This window comes from Anopheles maculipalpis, chromosome 3RL (genome assembly GCF_943734695.1).
Source record: "Anopheles maculipalpis chromosome 3RL, idAnoMacuDA_375_x, whole genome shotgun sequence".
Taxonomy (NCBI): Eukaryota; Metazoa; Arthropoda; class Insecta; order Diptera; family Culicidae; genus Anopheles; species Anopheles maculipalpis.
Window position 1 is genome coordinate 70385092 of NC_064872.1, and position 21836 is coordinate 70406927.

At 44.4% G+C, this 21836-nt stretch overlaps 4 protein-coding genes across 5 annotated transcripts in view; 1 reads left to right on the forward strand and 3 right to left on the reverse strand.

Moving 5' to 3' along the window:
- LOC126561552 (WD repeat-containing protein 47) overlaps positions 1–12236 on the reverse strand; it is a 228377-nt gene extending 216141 nt beyond the window's left edge. For both annotated transcript variants that reach the window (XM_050217769.1, XM_050217768.1), the window contains exon 1: positions 12229–12236. The gene's annotated coding sequence lies outside the window, so the exon portion shown is untranslated. The remainder of the gene's footprint in view (positions 1–12228) is intronic.
- Positions 1–21836, reverse strand: part of LOC126561269 (triple functional domain protein) — a 163905-nt gene that overhangs the window by 136247 nt on the left and 5822 nt on the right. The gene's annotated exons all lie outside the window — the stretch shown is intronic.
- Positions 1412–2088, forward strand: LOC126563216 (cuticle protein CP14.6-like). Its single transcript, XM_050219845.1, has 2 exons — positions 1412–1559; positions 1651–2088. The coding sequence occupies exons 1-2, from the start codon at positions 1545–1547 to the stop codon at positions 2086–2088; spliced, it is 453 nt and encodes a 150-aa protein (XP_050075802.1). The 5' UTR covers positions 1412–1544.
- Positions 6507–21683, reverse strand: LOC126561330 (uncharacterized). The gene is made up of 7 exons (XM_050217404.1): positions 20441–21683; positions 10751–10819; positions 10515–10648; positions 10249–10449; positions 9592–10183; positions 9391–9506; positions 6507–9170 (listed from the first exon to the last, which is right to left on the reverse strand). Exons 1-7 carry the CDS (start codon positions 21663–21665, stop codon positions 6507–6509), a joined length of 5001 nt encoding a protein of 1666 aa, XP_050073361.1. The 5' UTR covers positions 21666–21683.

The window sequence follows — 21836 nt, forward strand, 5'->3', positions numbered from 1 at the left end:
TCAGAGCTCTGATTTGTACACAAAAATAATTAGATCATGTTGATTACCTGAACAATCGGAATCAAAATACCTAGTAATACGCCAAAATTAAAACTGTAACATGAAAAAGCGACCCATTTTGCGGAATTATACTTTGAATGTGATCACGTGAGTAACGCACTTAGCGCCATTAGAAATCCTATTGACAGATATATCTAGCAATAAATAAGTGAAGAAACTGTCTTTCATACGGTAGGACCAGGTTCAAAATCCTTGCGAACAATAAAAAGTCAAAGTCAGCCGAAATGGTAGGCCAGAAGGCCTCTCTCAAGATTCATACAGCAAGCATTGCACCTGTGCAATTACCAAGGAAACAAAATAACACTCACCTGTTGTTCAAGTAGGCACTGCTATATGGCACAACTGCTAGTCAACACGATCATCCTGCCGTTTGTTTTCCCCCGAAATCACCCGTGGACATCAAAGCAACCGAGGGACTGATCCACCTGAAAGTGCGTTATGATATTGAATATCAATCAATCAATCAATGATTTTGTTTGATTATCGGTGGGTGATTGAAAATTGCACATTACCTTGAAAATATCAACCAGAACCGGTTGATCTGTCTGATTGGCGACGACAGCCCCAAATCAACCCTGTTTCTGTCAGGGGTCAAAGCGCGTCAAGCACGCGCGCGCGTCTGTTCGCACCTCCTCGCTGCTGTGCACACACATCTTCATCTTCTGCCTGAAGGAACCGATGCCATCATGTCCAACATCATCTTCATCATCCGTGATAGCAATTATCCTAACACTACTTAGGATCACAACCAAAAAAAATTGATGAACTGTCCGTCTCGCTGTCGAACTGTGTGCGGTGTCTACTAAATGGTGTCGAACGTTTTTCGGTATATGGGGTGGTATGCTTCATAAATCACACCCGGGGCCCCGGGTGTATGCCGAAAAATGCAACCACCCGAAGATCACCATCGGGTGACACTGGCGCACGCTGACCATGCGCGGAGTTTGCTTTCGGTCCTACCCCCCAAACAAGGCGATCATGCCTTCGTCGATGCGTTTAAAACGATCGTATGAAAATGTTAACGACTTTTAAGCATATGCACACACGCCGGCCTCTCCAGTGCCGGAGTGACCGAACTTACCCAATACGGCTGCGTCGTCTTCGGAACGTTTCGGCTTGAATGAAGGAAGATGCGCTGGGCGTTTGATTATCTGCATACGAAATACTCTTACGCCGAGACATTTATCGGCCTTTTCTTTCTCGCACTTTCTCCCGGCCGATATCGCTTGCTCGTTTCTCCTTGCGGGAGGTGAAATGTCGTAGAGCTCACCCGGGGACAGCCACAGGAGCCTTTGAAGAATGTTGGAATGCACATCGGGAGGGCAATCGTCGGATCGGCGAAGAAGTGGCAGATTTTCACCGGCATAGTATAAAAGCTCGTACCTGGCATCCGGAATGATAACAGTAACCGCTTGCAGCAGCAACCAAGAGCATCGTGCTTTTCAGCCCACTCCCGTCGAGCCAACACGCAACAAGCCTTGAACATGTACAAACAATCGGTAAGTTCAGTGAGGTGTGCTGTGGACGCACATCCAATTATGGCCCAAAAAATTGATCCATGTGTTTGAAATGCTGTACCTCTTCCTTCAGATTGTCGTGCTGTCGTGCGTTGTCGCACTGGCCTTTGCCGCCCCGCCGGCGCCATTGCAGAAGCGTTCACCGGCCGGTGGCCCCGATGCGGAAGCTACCGTAGTGGCGCAGGACCAGATCATCAACGAAGGTGGCTCGTACGCGTACAACTACGAAACAAGCAACGGCATCAAGGCGCGCCAGACGAGCGACAACGGTGTCACGGCAACTGGCGAGTACTCGTTCGTCGGACCGGACGGTGCTTCCTACTCGGTCGTGTACGTTGCCGATGAGAACGGATTCCAACCGCAGGGCGCTCATCTGCCGACCGAACCGCCAGCACCCGAGCACGTCATCAAGCTACTGGAGGATCTGCGCGCCAACCCACCATCCGATCCGGAATTCGATCTGGCCTCGCTGGAAGCTACACTGGCCCGACTCCGCGCTACCCAGGGTTAAAAAAGGGACGACCAGGAACAGTCCTACCCTAGAACGGATTCCAGCACGATCACGAGATGATTTGTACACAGTTTTAATCGAACGCGTTGGACTCCCCCTTGTACATAGGAACACATACACACACACGAACATGCATACAACACAATACACTGGAGACGCATCGTACCTGTACCCATCGTACACCCCGATCGTAGACAGCCGGGGGATGCTCCTTTTCCCGAGGAAAGCCACCATCTCCCGCGATTACGTCGGTTCGTCGTCGATTAGTTAAATGTAGTAGTTTCAATTTAGATCCAATTCTAGCACAAATAAATGAATGAACGAACAAAAGCAACGACGTGTGGTTTTTGGCTGCTAGTGTCGTTAGCGGTATGTTTACTACTAGCTGTCAAACGGATGACAGCCCGCCAAATCATGGCCTCCTTTCTATAGCAAACTGGCGTTACCGTGCCATCATCTCGCAGCGTTATGTAACGCACACTGTGTGTAACATTTATTTAAATTCGAACGCTATCAAAACGCTATCATGCGACCCACCGGGAACAAATGAGGACACGCATGGACGCGATTGACCTACGCCTGTTTTTCGTGATCGTGTGCTGATGCTGGTAGGTCACCACCAGCAGCATGAGGCGTTGGCGTGATGATGTTGCGAAAGCAAAGTTATTGCCCCACCGTCCCATTTCTCAGGGTCGGCTGCACCTGTCGATAGGACTGGCTGGATAAGCGGGGTTTATCTTTTTTTTTGTGAGATATCTGTCTGTTACAGCAAGGCCTCTAGTGGAAAGGTCAAATGATGGGTCGATATTTATGAGTTATAGTATATTACACACATCCTTCGGCATGGCCCTTGTGGAATCCTTGGGAAATAGTCGTGAATGATCACCACCGTGGGTCAACAAACCAGAAAATTGTGAAGAAATGTGTGCCATAAGATAATCTACCACGATGCTATGGTTATGCGGTGTTACTTATGCACTGATTACGATTGATGAAGTCCTAATGGTGTTAACTCAATGAGGGTACATTTTAAAATTAGTTGAACCATAGCAGAAAGAAGACTCAATACTACTAAAAACACTAAGCGTATATGACGAATTCAATATTACTGATAGACTCTGAAGAAGGAAGTCATTGGTGGGCCCGAGGTGAAGACAGGAACTTTGTTGAACTTAGGAAAATTGCATTTAAAGTCCTTTGTAAGACAAGGTGTTTTGTTAGACGAAGTCCTTCTAGATGAACAGGTCCTGATGAAGAAGAGGGCTCATTGTTTGTTAGTGAGGTCTACTGGACTGCACAGACTCTGTGTAGAGTACTTTACATAACGAAGCTCCCATGCACTAGGAGGACACTTTAAAGACCCCTGGGACAACATATTATCTATCTCAATTTAATGTCAAATTAGTTTTGTGATATCAATCTTTAAGCAAAGCTCAGTTCTTAAAAACGGCAACCTGTTTCAAATTTGCAAAGTAATTATTTCATTCATTTTTTTATTCTGTTCATATGCTGTGAGGTTTTCAAACTATTCCCAAGTTTTTTTTTCTTCGTTTTGCACCCTTGAACGCTCCATACAACTGTGTATAGTATACATATTACTAAATATTGGTCTGAATTTGTGTATGTGTTTGAGGCGTCGTGTTGAGCACAAAACACTCATCCGTGTGAAACCATCCACAGCGTTGGTTGGTGGTTTGACCTGTTTTGTTGCTGCTGTTCTGTGTACAATACAAACGTACGAATGGTATTATAAAATTAAAACCTTTTCAACACACAAACATTATCCTACAATCTACGAAGGAAACAAACGAATCATCTTACATAGTGTTGTGTGCTTCGCTTGCCCGCTCCCGCTCTATTTGAATTTACTAAACACTTAAACAATATAGCATATTGCTCAAAACAAAACAAACAAATATTGAAAAAAAGGAGAAAGCAAACGAAAACAAAATTGTAGTTGCAAACCACAACGGATTTGGTGATGGTTTGCAGCACAAAAAGTGCTTTCATGTGGTTTCAAAAATATGATAAAATTAGCAAACTATTATCATTTAGCTAGTATTGTATTGTAACGATACATGAGGAAAACACACTCCTGGTTAATTATTATTACACTACATTATCTTCTTGCTGTTGCTCTTTTGTGTGTTTTTTTTTTGTGTCTGTTTTTGTGTAACTACTTATCAAACTAAATGTTTTTGCATTTTTATATATCTTAATTTAATGTGTTTTTCTCTTTTTTATCATCGTCCTTCCTTTTTTTGCATTCCCTTTCGTACAGTCTCTTTCTCTGATGGACTCACACATCGTTAACGTCTCCAACGATCCTCAACTAGCTTTAATTCCGTTTTTTTCGCACATACTTCCTTTCCTATATCAAACGTTTTTTTTTTTTACGCAACGTAAACTCCAACGATAAAACCATAAATTTGAATATTTATAGCATTAATTGCTTGCTTAACTATTATACTTCTATGCCTGATGCATCCTCTACCCCCTAGAGCTGTGTGCTGTCTCTCAGGTCTCTCATTACAAATCAAATACAGCGCACGAGCACAATCTTAAACCTCTTTGAAGCATCACACCGACAGTGAGATGGTTTTCATATTCGGAGGCGGTATAGTTTTCAATAAATGTTTACACATACATACGCTTTTGTTTTGTTTGTAATTGCTAGTTTTCATAAAATTTTCCTTCCCCATCGCAATTGTGCATATCATAAATTGTGTGTAAGAATTTTAAATTAATGGAACATAATAGTATAATTTATTTTCCACAATTTTTGCTGTAGTTTCTTTTTTACTTTGTTTACTTAACAAACTGCCAAAGGTATTTATCGTTAATTATCGATCGGCACCACGGCTCGTGGCCCTCGTCGTCGGTCTGTAAAATTTATGGATTTGTTGTGTTAATTTATACCTAGATACAAATAACAAAATTTACGTTCCATTTAGCCCCACTATACACATTTAAACTCGCTTAGCAAACCGTTGCAGTTTTCGATTTTCCCTCATAAACTGCATTTTTTTTTTGCTTACTTAAGGTGCTGTTTCTATGCCCGGTTTTCTTCCTTTTAAGGCTTGTTTTGCTTTACTACTTTGGTCTTCTTTCTCATGCACCTGCGCTCATACGCAAACGCACACATACACACACGGATTTTCGTAGATAAACTATGAGTCCTTAAAGAAAAGAGTACGGATTTGATGGTTTCTTTAGCAAAAGAGTTTCCTATATACAATTTTTATTTTAAAATCATTTCTATTTAGCACAATAGATATGCAAATGTACCGTTTTCCTTTCGCATAAACTTATATGCGTGTTTTTGCTGGAAAACGCACTTTTTAAATTCGTCGAACGATCATAATATTATGTGTGTGCATGGTTTTTTACAAGGATATGGAAGATTCTCAAACTTTTCTTTTCCGTGAATCACCGTGTTTTCTTACTCTAATTGTACAACGCTTGTGTGTATGTATGTGTGCGGTTTTGATTTGTTTGTCTGCTGAGAACCATGAATGTATCCGTCCTTTCCTACACCTAATACGCACCACAATCCGAGATGAGATTCTTCGCACACTACTAATACGATGTGCTGGATTTAGTTCTATGCCACTTTCGTCCTGAAAATGGAGATTAATCTTCCCCATTTTTGTTTGCTTCATTGTAAGTGCACTTTCTCTTTCTTTTTTTTGTATGTATGTACTACACCCACACACACACACACATACACAAAATAAACGATTGTATAATTTCTGATAGCTAAATGAAAAAAAAATGTACAAAACCGCGACATGGTAAAAAGAAACGGGAATAGAAATATAAAATAAAATGATACATAGTACAAAAAAAAATAACAAATAATATACAGTACAGTGATAATTTACGTGTGTAACGTAAAACTTGATAAAAGTAAAACTCGCGCTAATGGTGTAAAAAAGAGAAAACCTTCAACCAGAACCACCTGTTTTGTTAGTATCCACATTTGCGACTTAAAATTTGTAAAGCCCTACGTTGCGCTATTAATCAATTAAGATGCAAACTTACATCAGTAAAAAAAAAGACTGGTAGGGAAGAAATGGTATATGAAGCTACCTAATAAAAAACAAGGATTATAACGCGGTACCGATCTTTCAACACGGACAATATAAAAGAAAAAAGCAACACAAAACACGCCTAAAATAAGGTAAATTAGGTTACAATTAGGTAAATTTTGCACAACAGCAGCAAAGGAGAAAAGTCTCAACTTATAATAACTGCTTGCATTCTCTGCTTGCTTTCGCCATCTTCCCCCGGCAGGCTTTGGTTGGTAAAGTAATAAATAAATAGCAAATTCCTACCTCTAATCATAACTATTCACACACACACACACAAACATTCGCGGGACCGGTTGCTCATGCCCTGTGTCCCCGGGGGTGGTTTCAGCACACTTCCCGCTTAACAAAGATCGTTTGCTGCTCTCCGGGCAATCCAGGCGCTATCGTGTATCGTCTCGACAGTGAATAGTTTTTCCGTTCGATTTGCCGCAATCGTTTTGGGCGTGGTTCGCAAACAATCGCAGCAGCAAAAACGCCCAATCTTTCGTCCATCGCATCTACTTCCGCCCGGCGTTTGGTTATCCGTCTTGGTTGCTGATCGAACACACCCAGCACACTGTACGGATAGCCTTCACCAGGCGTCGGTTGCTTCATGCGCATCATCCACAGCTTCGAGCGTATGATCTGATCGTACTCGGAGCAGCCAATGAATTGTTCACACTCCTCTTCCTCGAACCCACAGTACGGTGCGTCCTCATCGTTCACGTAACCAAGGTACACTACATCATTGGCCATGCCGTTTACGTCGCTTTGGGCGGAAAGTGTCCGTGCCGGCAGCTTATAATTACTGTCTCGTAATGCTACACATTCGCGCTTAATCAGCTTCGGTTCGAACAGGTGATTTTCCAAGGGCTTCTTGGAGACGACGGAACCATTATCCGCTGCAGAGGGCGCCTCTAAACGTTCCTTTTTAATCGTCACTTTTGTTGTCCGGTTTGGTGCGGTCGGTACATCAACCGCATTACTAACTACCCTGCTGCTATGCCTGCTACCACTCCTACTGCTGACGGGTTTAACCGAAGAAGTTGGCTCGTTTTCTTTGTCAGCCCACACCACAGGTTCTAGGTCGATCGAGGCACCAAGCAATTCTTTCGTCGTATCGGAAAAATTCTCTTCGCTCATTATTTGCCGCACTTCTAAGGACATTTCGTGCGACGAAAGAAGTGGCGGTTTCGCTTGACGTGGCTTACTGGAGTTCTTTGTCGATTTCTCAATTTCCCGATGGGACGACTCTTTCGTCGTCGACCCTACTAGACTGCCATCCACTACCTCGTTGTTATTGTTTTCGGCTGACTTTCTGTTACAGTCCACCACCATCACCACCGTTTCTTCTGGCTGCTGAGCCACCGTATTCGCTGCCTCCTCATTCTCCTCTACATCGATCGCAATTTCATCGGTCTGTTCGTCCACTACCTTTTCTTCCGTGGTCGTCGTCTTTTGTTTCGTCAAACTATCCGATGATCCAAGCGAAATATCTTCAACTGCAATTGACACTTCCGTTGGTTCTTTCGCTGCTACCGCAACGTTCACATCTGGCTCCGATCTACTGTGCACATCCCGCCGTACCTCATCTTCATCCTCATCGATTACGATCACAACGGAACTGTTGGACATTTGGCGCGTGTCACGCATCGGGCTGCCCGAATGGGACAGACTGCTTTTGCTGCTTTTGCTACGCCCAATCCCACTCGAGGAGCTTTCCTCTATCGAGCTGCTATACTGCGATTCGATCGATTTCGTACTGGACACCGGTAGATCGCTCTTTTGCTGATGCATTCGTTTGGTTTTGCTATTACTGCTACTGCTACTACTGAGAGCGTTCTGATGTTTAGGCACTACGGTTGTTACCGAACTAGACTTGTCTGCTCCATTGCTCGTCGTTCGCCGTGCCGGTACCGTCGTTTGCGTCTGCAGCATTACACCACCTAAGCTTCTTCGCCGGATAGGACCTTCCCGGTGCAACCGGAAACCATTCTCCTCCGCCAGTTTAAATGCATCGTACGTGTTGCGCACGTTTATCTGCAGCTTGTCGAACGACACCTTCGCCTGACTCGACAAACCGCGGCTGTACGCGGCCAGCGATGGCTGTTGCCCTCTTCGCTTGCTCACATCACACAGCAACCAATCGTGGCTCTGCAGCTCCTGCATCGTAATGCGCTGCTCCGGATTGACGGTGAGCAGCGCACGGACCAAATTCTTCGCACTTTCGCTCACACCCATCCAGATGCTGGAGCTAAGATCGAACGAACCGCGCCGTATTTTGTCGGTAATGATTTCCATCTGCTTCGAGGTCGAGGCGAGATTATCGTGCCCGAAGAACTGGCGCGGTGTGAACGGTGCCTGACCACACAGCATCGTGTAGAGGATGACACCGAGCGACCACAGATCGGTCGTTTCGAGCGAGTACGAAGTGTTGGTGGTGTTGGTGGCTCCAGTTTTCATGGCGCTAATAACCTCCGGCGCCGTATAGCCCAGCGTACCGGCCGGTATTCTTCCCTCACCGGTATTACTATCAAGCCGCTGAGCAAATCCGAAATCGATCAACCGTAACCGATCGCTAGCCGCACGCTCGAAGATAACGTTTTCCGGCTTTAGGTCCCGATGGGCATAACCTTGCCGATGGATAAAAGCGACCGCATCGACCAACTGCGAAAAGTAGCCCCGAATGCGTGACTCTGTCTGTTGGCCCGGCTGTCGGTTGATGCGCTGCAGCAGCTCACCACCATCGAGTAGCTCGAGCACGAGATAGAGGTAGTCCTTGTCTTCCAGCATCTCGACGAATTGTACCACGTTCGGGTGCTCTTGCAGTTCGCGCAATGCTTCGGCTTCGTGTTTCGCGAACCCAACCGTATGTGGATGGTTGAACAGGATCTTGACGGCGAAGTAGCTACTGCTGCGTAACCGCTGGCACTTGAAGCACGTCGAGTACGAACCGACGCCGATTGCAGAATCGTTCGTTAGGGTGTACTTGCGGAAGAAGGGTGATTGCTGTTGGCACACAAAAAAAAAGGACGCATATTAATACAAAATGCCTTATCCGGTAAGACTCGATTTTATACCAACTAATCCAATCATTTTAAAGACACACCGTTCAACCCTGGCCACATGTTTTGTACGCTTTGCATGCATTTGGGCGCTTTCGCACAGTGATGAACAAATTTCGCCAGGGGACTTCTCGAGTATTTAATTATATAAAAAAGGAGCATACCTTCGATGCCGTTTGCCGGATGTAGTTCTCCTGCGGGCGCATATTGTGGATCGGGATGAACTTGTTCCGATCGGCGATGGTTTTGGTAAGGAGCTTAGGCGAAACGTAAGAGTACCCTGTGGAAGGAAACGATTGGCAAATTTAGGACCATTATATACGCTGGAACTGATCGGCGTACCGACAAAACAAAACACACATTACCTCTAAATAACCGGTCTGCATTTTTTGGCGGATTGCACGGATTTTCCGAAACGTCCAGCTTGGTAAATTCCGAGCTAAAGTTGCGCGTATCACGATCATTCTCAGCCACCGGTGGAAACGGAGCCTGTATCTGTTTCCGTACCAACCGCGACCAGTTGATCGACCGCAGGAACGGGTGGGACTTAAGTTCCGATGCATCCGCTTTACCGCTACCGAGTCGTCGCTTCGGATCCTTCACCAGCAGCTTGCGGATAAAGTCGGTCGCTTCGGCGGATAGATTTTCCGGTATGATCGCTTCCGTCTCGGTGATACGCCGGGCAATATCGTTCGGTTCGGCGGCGAACGGTGAGGCACCGGTAAGCAGCTCGAACGTAAGCACACCGACCGACCACCAATCGACGGCCGTGTCGTGGCCCTGCTGCGTCGGTTTCAGTATTTCCGGTGCCATATATTCGACCGTACCGCAGAAGCTGTGGGCACGCTCGTTCTCGTAGACGAGCTCGCGCGACAGACCGAAGTCGGTGAGCACTATGTGACCGTCCGCGTCAACGAGAATGTTTTCCAGCTTAATGTCCCGATACACAATTCCGAGCTAGGGTATGTAAAAACGGTATGATTAGTGTTTATCCTACTAAGGACGTTGTGTATATAGCATACCTTGTGTAGATGTTCAATTGCAACGATTATCTCCGCAATGTAGATCTGTACGGCCGATTCTTCGAAGAGCAATCGCTTGCAGAGCAGTGTAAACAGTTCGCCCCCGATCACGTAGTCCAGGATGAGGTACAGCTTCGATTCCGTCTGGAAGGCGTAATGCATCGTGACCAGAAACGGAGCTTCCTGTATCGCTTCAAGCACCTGCAAGATAGGGAGGGGAAAAAATGAGCAAAAATTCCTCATTTTGCATTCCCGAGCAAATCAACCTGTCGTTCGGTTCGCGTGTGTTCGGCGGTCTTTTTCTTCAGGCTGACGATACCCTTCTTTAGCACTTTCATGGCGTAGATTTTGTTCTTGTCCACACCGGTCAGCTTGCGGACCAAGTATACCGTTCCGTAGGCTATTAAGGTGATCCATGAAGGCAGAAAGGGAGAGGGAGGGGCAGAGTTACAATTAGCACAACACGTGTAAACCATAAATCACAACGAGTCAAGTTGTTTACCTCCCGTTCCGAGGACTTTAAGCATCTCGAAGTCATCCAAACTCACTTTGTCCTGATCGTTCAGTTGAACTGGAAGGAAAGGGAATAATTATAACTCTTTTATATTCATTTGCATTTGATAATGTGGATGCTAATATGCTCTTAAAGTAGATAATAATCATACAAGCTCATTGCCATCTTTTTCGATCGAATGGGTCACCCCAGAGGGATGGGTCAGTTTTGCCATCCGGCGTGGGGTGGTATGTATATTGCTCTCGAGAATGGTGTCACGACACAGATCGTTTCCGCACGTTCGCCACCAGGCTTTCGTGCTTGGTTCTCCCTCATCGTTTTCAAAAAAAGGGCTTGGGCGCCATGTCCCACCACCAACAAGTAACCAAGCGTGGTTGGAGGTGATGGTAGTCGATACAACACGACAAAACGAAAGATTCTTCGTGGGCTTCGCTGCTCTTCGCGGGCCGGCTGGGATGGATGGGCGGCATAATAATGAGAAGGTGGATGGGATGGGCGAGAGAAGCATGATTTGATGACCTACTTCTTGCGTTTGCGTACGTTTATGCCGCTAACTTGATTGTGTAGCGGTGTGTGTGTGTTTGCATGCATGGATTGCGGCTCGTAGTGGTAGTGCTGGATACCGCGCGTAATAGTAATAGTAAGCCATGCAATATTGCCACCTGCGCACAATGCTAGTCATCAGAGATGGACGGTAAAGTGTAGTACAAAACAACGTAGTGTTTTATTGTTACTTAAGAAAAAAAATCAGGCAACTCTCTCGTGGAAAAAAATACCCCTTAAATTTTTTTTTTTTTTTTTTTTTATTCATGAGGGACGGCCAGGCCGTATTGCTACCCCTTAAATTTAGTAATATGATAAAATTTAAATCACATTGTAGCTTCATTCCATTCAAAAAGAAAATCATTGGTGAGTTCCACCTCTATTTTCCACTACAAATGCCCGTGGAAACCCGTTAGTCGTGAGTTACTTCCGTTACTTTGGAACTGCTAATTCCGAAGGCCGGCACAACGGTCGAAGCAACCCACAAACCTAACGGAACTCCACACGCGCAGGTTTTTCCGCTGTTATGCTGCTGCCATCTCCTTCGCGGATAGAAGAGACCTTCGCGATAGAAGCAAGGGAGAATGTGTGTGTGCGTGTGTTGTTGTACTATGAGTTAGGAAAGCAGTGAAATCTAGCTTTACATAACTGCGTATTGTTTTTCGCTCTTTCTCTCTCTCGTTTTTTGCCAGCTCCTCTCTCACATGCCAACATGCCGGATTTGTGTTGTTTTGCCACAGCAACCCGTTTGTTGCAGAGGAATGTTGTTTTTCCTCACATACACTAACGAACAATACAGCATAAAAAAAATACTATGCTGAAGGTTCTCTTGCTTCGTGAGTGACAGCTCTCTCTCTCTCTCTATCTCTCTCTTACATTGCACGAAATAGGGAGGATTTTGTGGGCGAGAGCAAGCATGTTATGGTTATGTTGGTTTCAAACAAACAATAACACCTGTAGCATTCATACACTGGTGATGTATGTGTGTGTGTGTGTGTGTGTGTGTGTGTGTGTGTGTGTGTGTGTGTGTGTGTGTGTGTGTGTGTGTGTGTGTTTGTGCATAGTACTACCCTCCCCCTTATTCAGCATGTCGGTAAATGTCGGGGAAGGAAGGAAAAAGGGGTGGAAAACTTCAATCTCGACCCGGCACACGCATGCACTTACGCAAAGCACTTCATCTGCTGTCTCGACTCGAGTGCAATAAACACACAATACACCGGAATATACATATCTGTCAAAAATTTTAAACGTTAGCTTAAGGTGTTATGCGTTACGTCGGTTACATAGTCTCAAAATCTTAGTAGAACATTAACGACTTAGTACATTTTTGATAAAAATGCGGTTTAAAATGTTTTAATAAAAAAATATGAACCATTCAAAACGAAATGCGCCGTTTCAAAATGGCGCAGCAGCAGAATATGGCCTCATTATATTTTATCGTTCCATGTTTTTTTTCCATAGCGCTGATGCTGATTTTCTACGGTACGTTTTATAGGCGCCCGTTGTGTTGTTTTTGCTGTAAGCTTTTCTCCAATTTGCTTTGTCATGCTCCGTCGTGTTGTTTGTTTGTTTTGTTTTTAAACATCTCACCTTGCGGGAGAGCGAGCTTTGCGTGGTGGAACATTTTCAATAGCTTTAAAGAAATTACTACCCATCTTTGCTAGATGTTTTAAAATGCACACATTCTTCATGACCCTCTGCATTTCTTGGTAACCTCGTTGGAAAGAAAAATAAATGCGAAAACTTTCTTTTTGTTGCAAAATAGGATCGCAATTTCTCACCTGCCTTATGAGAAGTAAAACAAAAAACAGTTGCATAATGAAAACAATTTCAATCACACACTCCCAAGGGCGCGACTTGGCTGAGTGTAGTCCACTAATACGAACAAAAAAAAACCGCTGCTTTACTTCTATTTTGCAACCAAAACCCCTCAACACAACACAATGGCGATGAAAAAACACCTCCTTAAGTGTCAGCTGATGATTCATGACGTTCCTTTAACTGGGAAGCACACGAGCAGGGAGCAACACAACACCACCAGAGAAAATATACTTTCATTTTCAATTTACCCTCAAAAACGCCAAACGTGGAAGTGAAAGTTGGAGGTAGAAAGAAAAAGGAAGCTATCGAAATAAAATTTTAGTACACGAAACAACGAATGACTTTTTGTTAAGGAACAGTGGTAAATAATTTTCCAGAGAGCATTTTTCTGCGCACCTCGAAGAAAAGCAGAATGAAGTAAAATTACTTTTTATTCTTTTTTCCAAATTATTATTTTTTAAGTGTAATTTAAAAGTGTAATATTGCGCAAATTGTATTCATTCCATAATTTTTCCCCCGTGGTATTGTATGTTCTTGTGGAAACCAGCACAAACGTGCATTCATGTACATTGCACAAACATCTTGAACCATTCCATGTCTTGTGTGCATCCAATGAAAATAAATACTTTGTGTCGCGTGAAACACACGCATCGGAACTCGCACCTACACACAGCAAGACGTTGGAAAATGTATGCACCTTATCCGTTTTTAATGGAGAAAAACAAAGTTTTTGAAGAATAAATTTACATAAAGCAAAACTTGCACCAAAACACGTTGATGTATGGCCTCTCGATCATCGCAACCACCAACACAACACCACGGCGTAGTACTCGTTGTACGTCAAATGCGAAAAAATAAACATCATCCGTGTGCTTGATGATGCAGAGGCCGTCAGCCGTTACTACTACTACTGCTGCTGCTACTGTTTGCCTCCCCCCCGCAAATGCACTACGACAACATTCGTTGGTGTTTGCCAGAAGGTTTTACGCGACGTTACAGGTTTATTAGAGACACACATCATGCACAGTCCTTATTATTTTCCACCCAAAGTACACGCAATAAATTCCGTCCGACCCGGTGTGTTGTTGTGTGGTGCAACAATATGGCGAGTGCATCACTAACCGGTGTATACACACAGGAACGCGATGCGTATTTTTTCCATTTGTTCCTAAAATCTTAGTGTGTTATTAGTTAAGTCATAATCCATCCATCCAACCTTGCTTAAAGAAGGAAACAATTTCAAAAGCGAACAAAATGGACAGTCAATTTCAAGACAGATAAAAAGTGTTGGTTTAAGCCATCAACAAACCAGGCCCTCAAGGGTAGTCAAGGGTAGGTTCTACCGGACCTTGACTAGTGCAAATAAATATTTTTACATTACACAAAAATAAGGCGAAATTATTAAAATTATATTAAATAACAATCATTGAAGAGCCTCAGCCTGGTATTGAGTCTTGTGGCGCGATTTTCCGAAAGATGGCATGAAATGACGTAGAAGACTAGAACGCATTCGGAAGGACAGGTCTTTCTTTACACGGTAGGACTGCTGAACATTTCCCATCCAGTTTCAATTCTCCGTAGTGAGGACTAGACTATCCAACTACATGGAATCAGCAAGGCTCGTAAGCCATATTAAATGGCCGGCATTATCCAGCAGGTCGTTAAGCCAAGAAAGGCATAAAATACTATTTTCTTGCTCAAAAGTTTGAAGGTAAAGTTTTGTTTGATCGTAATCAAGCGTTGAAAAATGGCGAAAAAGAACGGGGTGATCGTAAAGAAAATCAGTTAGAATAAATATGTAGCAAAGCTTCTTCTGACTATGTTGCCAGTGATGCAAAACGATCGATTTCTAACATCCAAAGTTTCTCTTCTTCACTCATACCTTATCAGCAAAAAGCAAAAACAGCAAAAAGGTGACGCTAAAAAATCCAAATGTTCCAAATTATTGTGTCTGAGCTGGTGTCTTTGTTGTCTGCACTTTGCTGCTTCGAGTGAGACGAATTTTAATCTTACCCCCTCATGCCCTATCCTCGTCCCCACATAGACAAGAAACGATGCAGAACCCACCACCAGACAGGTTGCACTGATGTTGGTCATGGTTTTTCCAATGAAAGTAAGAAAATAAGAGCAAAAACGATGTTCTGTTGTTTTTTTTTGCGTTTTCAATGTACTGCAGCTGCATCTTGCTCTCAACAACGCAGCAAAAAAAAAACCCCACAACTACACCAAACCTTCTCTTGATGTTTTTTTGTAGTTGTTTTGTGCTTTAAATGCAGTTCTGTCCCGTCTTGGTATGTAGGAGTACTCATCCACCCACCACCAATCCATCGTGACAAAATCGATCGACCGCTTTTACAGACATTCCACAAGAGTGCAGTCCCTGAAACAAATTCCTGACCTGGGGAACACGCGGATTGGACTGGAAACCTTTCTCGCAACCAACCCCCTCCTTTACCCGGTCGGAACCTCTATCACCCGAGCCGCGAAGCGATTTTCAAAACGCGAACGAGAAAGAAAGACCTTCAAGAAGGTCGTCTGTAAACGGTATGCCAAGCGGGAGAAAGTTTTTCCGTCCGCAAAACGATGAAACTGGTGAGAGTGTCCTTGCTTGCTTAGACACTAGAACTGCCACCTTTCAGCTGTAATTATTTTTTATCGTTCAACTTTTTTTTACACATTAAACAGTCATTTTGATGGGTGCCTTGTCGTGTGATAAACAACTTGTTTCAGTAAAAAATACTCACAATAAAGGTGAATATCGATAGCGAGTAGACTTCCCTACTGACAAATTCTTTGTAAATCCGCCAACTAAGTCACTACCTAAGGAAAATTTTGTATTGAAAAAACCCTTAGTAGTGTGTTAATATGGCAATTTTGTCTATAGGGTCATCTGATACGATATAAAGTCTATTCCATAATAAGCTAAAAAAGATCGTTTTAGTCCGGGGACACACACAACAGAAACATCAAAGTGTAACGCTTCGTAACGCCTCTCTGACTGTTCCGCTGTTCTTGCGGGTTTGTCCAAAACAATCAGGCCTTTCAAAAATGTTATTTGACCATAAAAGCAAAGTAATTTGGTTAATAATATTTATAAAAATCGAACGAAATAACTAATTGTTTTGCACCACAATTTTCGTTTCGGTCGGTTTCGGTCGTGTGTGGCCGAGGGCTTACAGTTTGATTAGTAAAAAGCCTGATGCAAAGCATTCGGCTATGAACGTTTTGAATTTACGAGGTTGCAACACAACAGCATAAGCCTTAATGATTTATTCTGCTTCGTGTTTTAACTCAATGATGATAAAAATGACAATCTGCCGTACTAATAATCAAAGTCTACAAACTGAAACAATTTTTAAAAGTGAACCAAATCTTGAAAATTCACCACCAGTCAGTTTGACTGATCGAGGTACAGTTCCACGCGTGAAAATGTTGTTAGTTCTAGTGTTGATATTTTGTCCCGTTTTCTTTGGTGGGGATTCAAACTTCAATGCGACATATTTGGAGTTGGACACGCAAGAATCATATTTCCCAATCAGTTAAACATCTTCTTCGAAGGCTGTTTAGAGTCAGGATTTCCTTACCATCAAAATCATTTCAGCTGCTTGACTCAATGCGTCGATAAGGCGTTTAGGATTTCGCTAATTTGAGCCTCTGCTCATTGTGGAATCCCCGGCAATGAGAAGGCAGACTCACTGGCCAAAACAGGCGTCCAGGAGTTCCTTCGTTTTCCACAGCAGCTTTCCCCGTCTCGCTGGCAGTGCATGTGGGAGGCGAATGAACTCGGGCGATTCCTTTACTTGATCTCTCCGCAAGTGTCCCTGCGGCCTTGGTTCGATGGGCTCTCTGTAGACCGGGCATTCATAAAAATGATGTCTTGACTGATGTCGAATCATTTCGCATTGAATGCTCATCTACAGCGGCAACAGCACTCGAGGGCGATTCCAACACTGCCGTAAAAGGGAGGCAGGCGCTATTTACAGTACAGCGTTGGTGTTAGCTTCGGGTTGTTTGGTGGGTTCATTCTCGAGTGCAGCGAAGTCACTCTTACTTGCTGCAGAGTGGAACTTGTCGATCACTCTTAGATTGGACGCTGATCAGAGCGAGCTTGGAATGTCACTGCTGGACTGCACTGGAGAACACTGATCGCAGGCGAGTATGCCCGGGATAAGGTAAACGACAGGGAGGAAATGTCTTGTGACATGTTTGTGTTGACAAGCGGTATTGACAATACGACGCAGTCAGTTATACTTTAAATAAACACACAACAAATCTTCTTGGCTAAATGACCAGTTAGAATCCCAAGGTCATCTAATGGCTTTCGAGACGTACTGACACCATGTAGTTGGATAGTCAGCCCTCACTAATCTCTATCGACTATAATAAAACTAGTTGCGTCGTACATGATTTAACCACAAAAAGTACTGTTTTTATTAACACAATTATGTTGTGGTTTCACTTCCTTTTGTATGCTCGCAAAAGGAAGATAATACAATTAAAAGCCATGGCCTTTAAATTACTGCGTAAGTTATACATCTTTAAGAATGTTTTTAGAAACAGTTTTTAAAAAAAATTATTGTTTTTGGGAATTATTTCCACATCTAGGCAGTATAATATTTTTGGATTTCAAAAAGTAAATTCCAATCCCGTAAATGGCCCACAAACATATTTCTTACACTTGTGGCTTAACAAATTAAAAATAAATAGATACGCACTGCTTTTCCCGTATTTTGATAGCAATTTGATTACAAAACCTCCGCACGTAATACACACACATCCCTACACAGGCAAGGCAAGGCAAGTCAAACGCTTTGCCTTGTCTGTTCCCTTCTTCCGGTCACTGACCGCATTGTTCGACCACACTATTTTTGTTTCGCTCAGGGTCAAAGTACAAGGTCCGGGGGGCATGTGTATGTATGTGCATGTAGATGCTTTCTTGGGGTTTTAATAACATACACCGTTGTAGTTGGGCTCCAAAAAGGAGCATCAATCGGAACGGGGAATTCCCTGCAACACTTGGTGAATGTATTTATACTATTTAAAAATATGAATTTAAATTTTCGAAAAATCGAACCACACGTAGCCTGACGGATCCTTCTTTATTCCATAATTCTTCATACTTATATCGAAAAAACGATATACGGCACGGAAGTGTGGACCTTTTCGAGCGATGTTGCTGAAGAGTGACCGAACCACGTGCCACGTGGATCAGCAGTGTGTGCATCAAAGGGCAGAGCAGAGTGTACACAGCAATAAAACGGTGGTAAATGCAAACAAGAGGAAACACAACGAAAGTCCTAAGGCTATTTTCTTTACACCAAATCAAACAACAACGTCCGGATGGTGTGGATCATGGGCAAAACGGCGACGAAACATGCAAGTGCATTTTGAAAACCTACACACATATGGTACAGCTTGCGCTTGTTGTTTTTCATTCCATTTCCCCGGATGTGGGTGTCGGGCAGCGAAAAAACTCCCCCCCAAAATAGCGGAACCGTGCTCGGAGTACCTCGGAGTCATATCTCACTCGACGAAAATATGCAAAAAAGCACCCAAAAACTACCCCTGAAATGGTGAGGCCACGACGATGATGATAGGGGGAGAGCCAAAAACTCCACAACTGCTTTGCTAGCCACTTTCTTCTACCGATCGGCCCACGTCAGGTCTTTCATTAGTGCATTCTCAGTCAGTCACGCATACCTACGCGGTGCAAGGGATTGCTTTTTTATGGGGGAGGGAGGGTTTGGTTTATTTTTAAGCATGTATGGGTGAGCAGCAGCAGCAGTAAAATCGCGACCTTCTGGGCGTGAGAGGGTTTGGAAAAGAAAACCCCCTAGGTACAGAAGGTACGAAGAAGCAGAGCGATCGGGAAGCCATTCAAGAGGTATCGCTCGTTTTAGTGTTGGTTTTTACATTTTCAAACGTCAATATACTGCACCATTTCGTTAGCATCCGACCAGCGCATAAATAATGCTTTCTGCTGAGCTGAGTTGCCACAATGAAGCGGAAAAATCACGCCTTGATCTCGTCTGTGCAGTTTGATGATCTTTGCATGGGCGTACGATCGCTCTTTGATGATAATTGTTTTTCTGGTAAATATTTTACATATGCACACTGCAGAGCGATTCCCTAGCAACAGCAGGATAGCACATGAAACATAGCACAACAACACATAGCCAACTTCTAACGGCTACTTTGATAATTCGCAGACTTTGGATAGCATGTCAGATGTCCAACAAATGTTGTACTCAAGTTGTGTAAGCAAGTTTTTATTAAATAAATTGTAGAGAATAAAGTCTAACCTCACTTATTTTGCGGAGCACGCTCTACGCACATTGCGATCCATCATCGTTGTACATCGTCAACCCCCCAAAAACAGACCCCCAGAGTGCGTACTCACGCGAAGGCAGGCGGCACAGCACAGAAGGAGGTTTCACATTGGTTCTGTTCGCATTCGCGAAAGGAAACGAGGTCAAAGTCAGTTTTTAATGCGCCAAGCTTAGCCAAGGCAAACCCGCCAACAGCAACACACGGCAAGTCCCCCTCTGATCCGAAAAGTCGAACAAGAGAGATAGAGACGCTAATAATCAGCAGTTCCTGACAGCTTGGAATCTGGGCGGTGAGTGAAGGACAGGATGTGCCCGCTTCACGTGCCTCATATCATACAACGGAGTATTGCAAACATTATTTGAACGAATAAAAATGAGTTTTACGTTTATTCATTTTCCCTGCCAACAGTCGGTTAGAACTCACAATTGAGAGCTTCTTGAAAAGAGAATCTATAGCGGTTTTTAGTCACCAAATTATTTAGTATGACGACTTCAAAGATCATGAACAACATATCTGTATCTGTGCAAAGGCACCAGCACCGGTCGAATCGATAAACCCAGCCGTCGTATTTAAAACGAAACTATTGGTGACTCGCTTTGTTACTTCTGATTTCTCTGTTACAGTTCCGTGTCTTCGTGACACGGATGATATGAAGAAAATATTGGAGAAAGTTACTTTTACGGCCAGCTTGAGGACCTTCTTGGCAAAAAAGGGTCTCGATCGTAGCTCGATCACTTAAATTTCTAGCCATGATATAACTTACAACATTCGTAGTACAAGAATTCCATTTCTGAAACAAGAGCCCTCCTTCGTCGAGAACCTCAGAAGGATCTTTGAAGCTGTAGGTAAATAAAAGAGGCATCCTGAGCAAAATGGTCAGGAAGAGAGCCAGACTTTGTCAAACGCAAAATCAATCCTTCGACAAGGACATTTGTTCCAAGGACTACAAACACAAATACAAGTAAACCATCAATTGTTGCTTACCTTTAGTGTTGATGGCCGATATCTTGATCATCTCCCGCTCGTCCACGTCCGCCTGCGATAGTTGGGGCGCCGTATGCGTGCCATTGTAGATGACACTATCCGTTCGCTTCTGTCCACCCTTGGACGCTCTGTTACTGTTGCTCTGTTGCTTCTGTTTGCCGTTGCCTCCCTGCTGTCTCATCTGATCGTGCTGCTCCACATCGATCACCTCCTGCACGTCATCATCGTCGTCGTCTTCCTCCTCCGCTTCATCCTCCTCCACCTCGTCCTCATCCGCATTGTCCTGCTGCAGCTCATCCGTCGTATCGACCGGCTCATCTCCGTCGTCGTCCTCCTCCTCCTGCTCCTCCTCGTCATACTCCTGCTCCTGTTCGTCGTCCACGTCTTCCTGCTCATCATCCACCACGTACTGATCAACGTCCAGCTCCTCGTACTCTTCGTCACCCTGCATATCTTCTGGATCTTCGTGCGTTTCGTACTCCTCCTCATCTTCCGCCTCCTCATCCTCTACCACATCGTCACCCTGCACGGACGATGTAGTGTCGCAGGCGGACGCATCAACCGTCCTGCCGGCTCCCTTCCTCCGCTTGGACCAACCGGATGAAGAGTTTACTTCCGATTCGGACCTTTCACTTTCCTCGTCATCGTTCAGCTGCAGCCCATCGTTGGCCTGCTGACAGATATCGTTCACACCTTCGTCATCGTCCTCTTCCTCCTCCTCACCGCTCGTTGCATCCGAATCGATGATCAGGTGGGTCTCTCGTAGCTGCCGGTACGTGGCACTGTTACCGCCACCGGATGATTGCGCACCGGCACCAACACCCGCCGTTAGCTGTCTTTGACGTTGCAATTTGTCCTGTTGCATCTTATCGGCCACTACCTGCTCGATGAGTGCGGCCGGATCGATGGACTCGGACAGACCCTTCATTTTGCCATAACCGGACAGTAGGGATGACATTTTGTTTTTCACGCTCGCTATGTTCGTGATGGTGTAAATCGTACCGACTGGCCGTGATGAGGTGCGTGTTGGCATCTTCCGATTGCTGCTGTTTCTGGTACTGCAGCTACTGCTGCTGCTGGGTTGCTGTAACAGCTCGAGCTCTCGATAGTCTTCCAATTGACGTTTGTCGTGTCCACGCCTGGTACTCGGATTGATCGGGACGGCCACTACCCCTCCCCCACCGCCTACACCAGCACCAGCACGGGTGCGATTGTTGCGTCGCATGGCTGCTTTTGGAAGTTTTGCACTCTACAAACAGTGCTGACACGATTGGCAAAAAAACGGATGCTTAGCAACTGCGCGCTTCTGAAAACGCGCTCTCGTTCCCTTTCGCACACACACAATCACACAATCTGATGCTGCCCGCTGCTGTGTACACGCACCTTCTATGTTTCC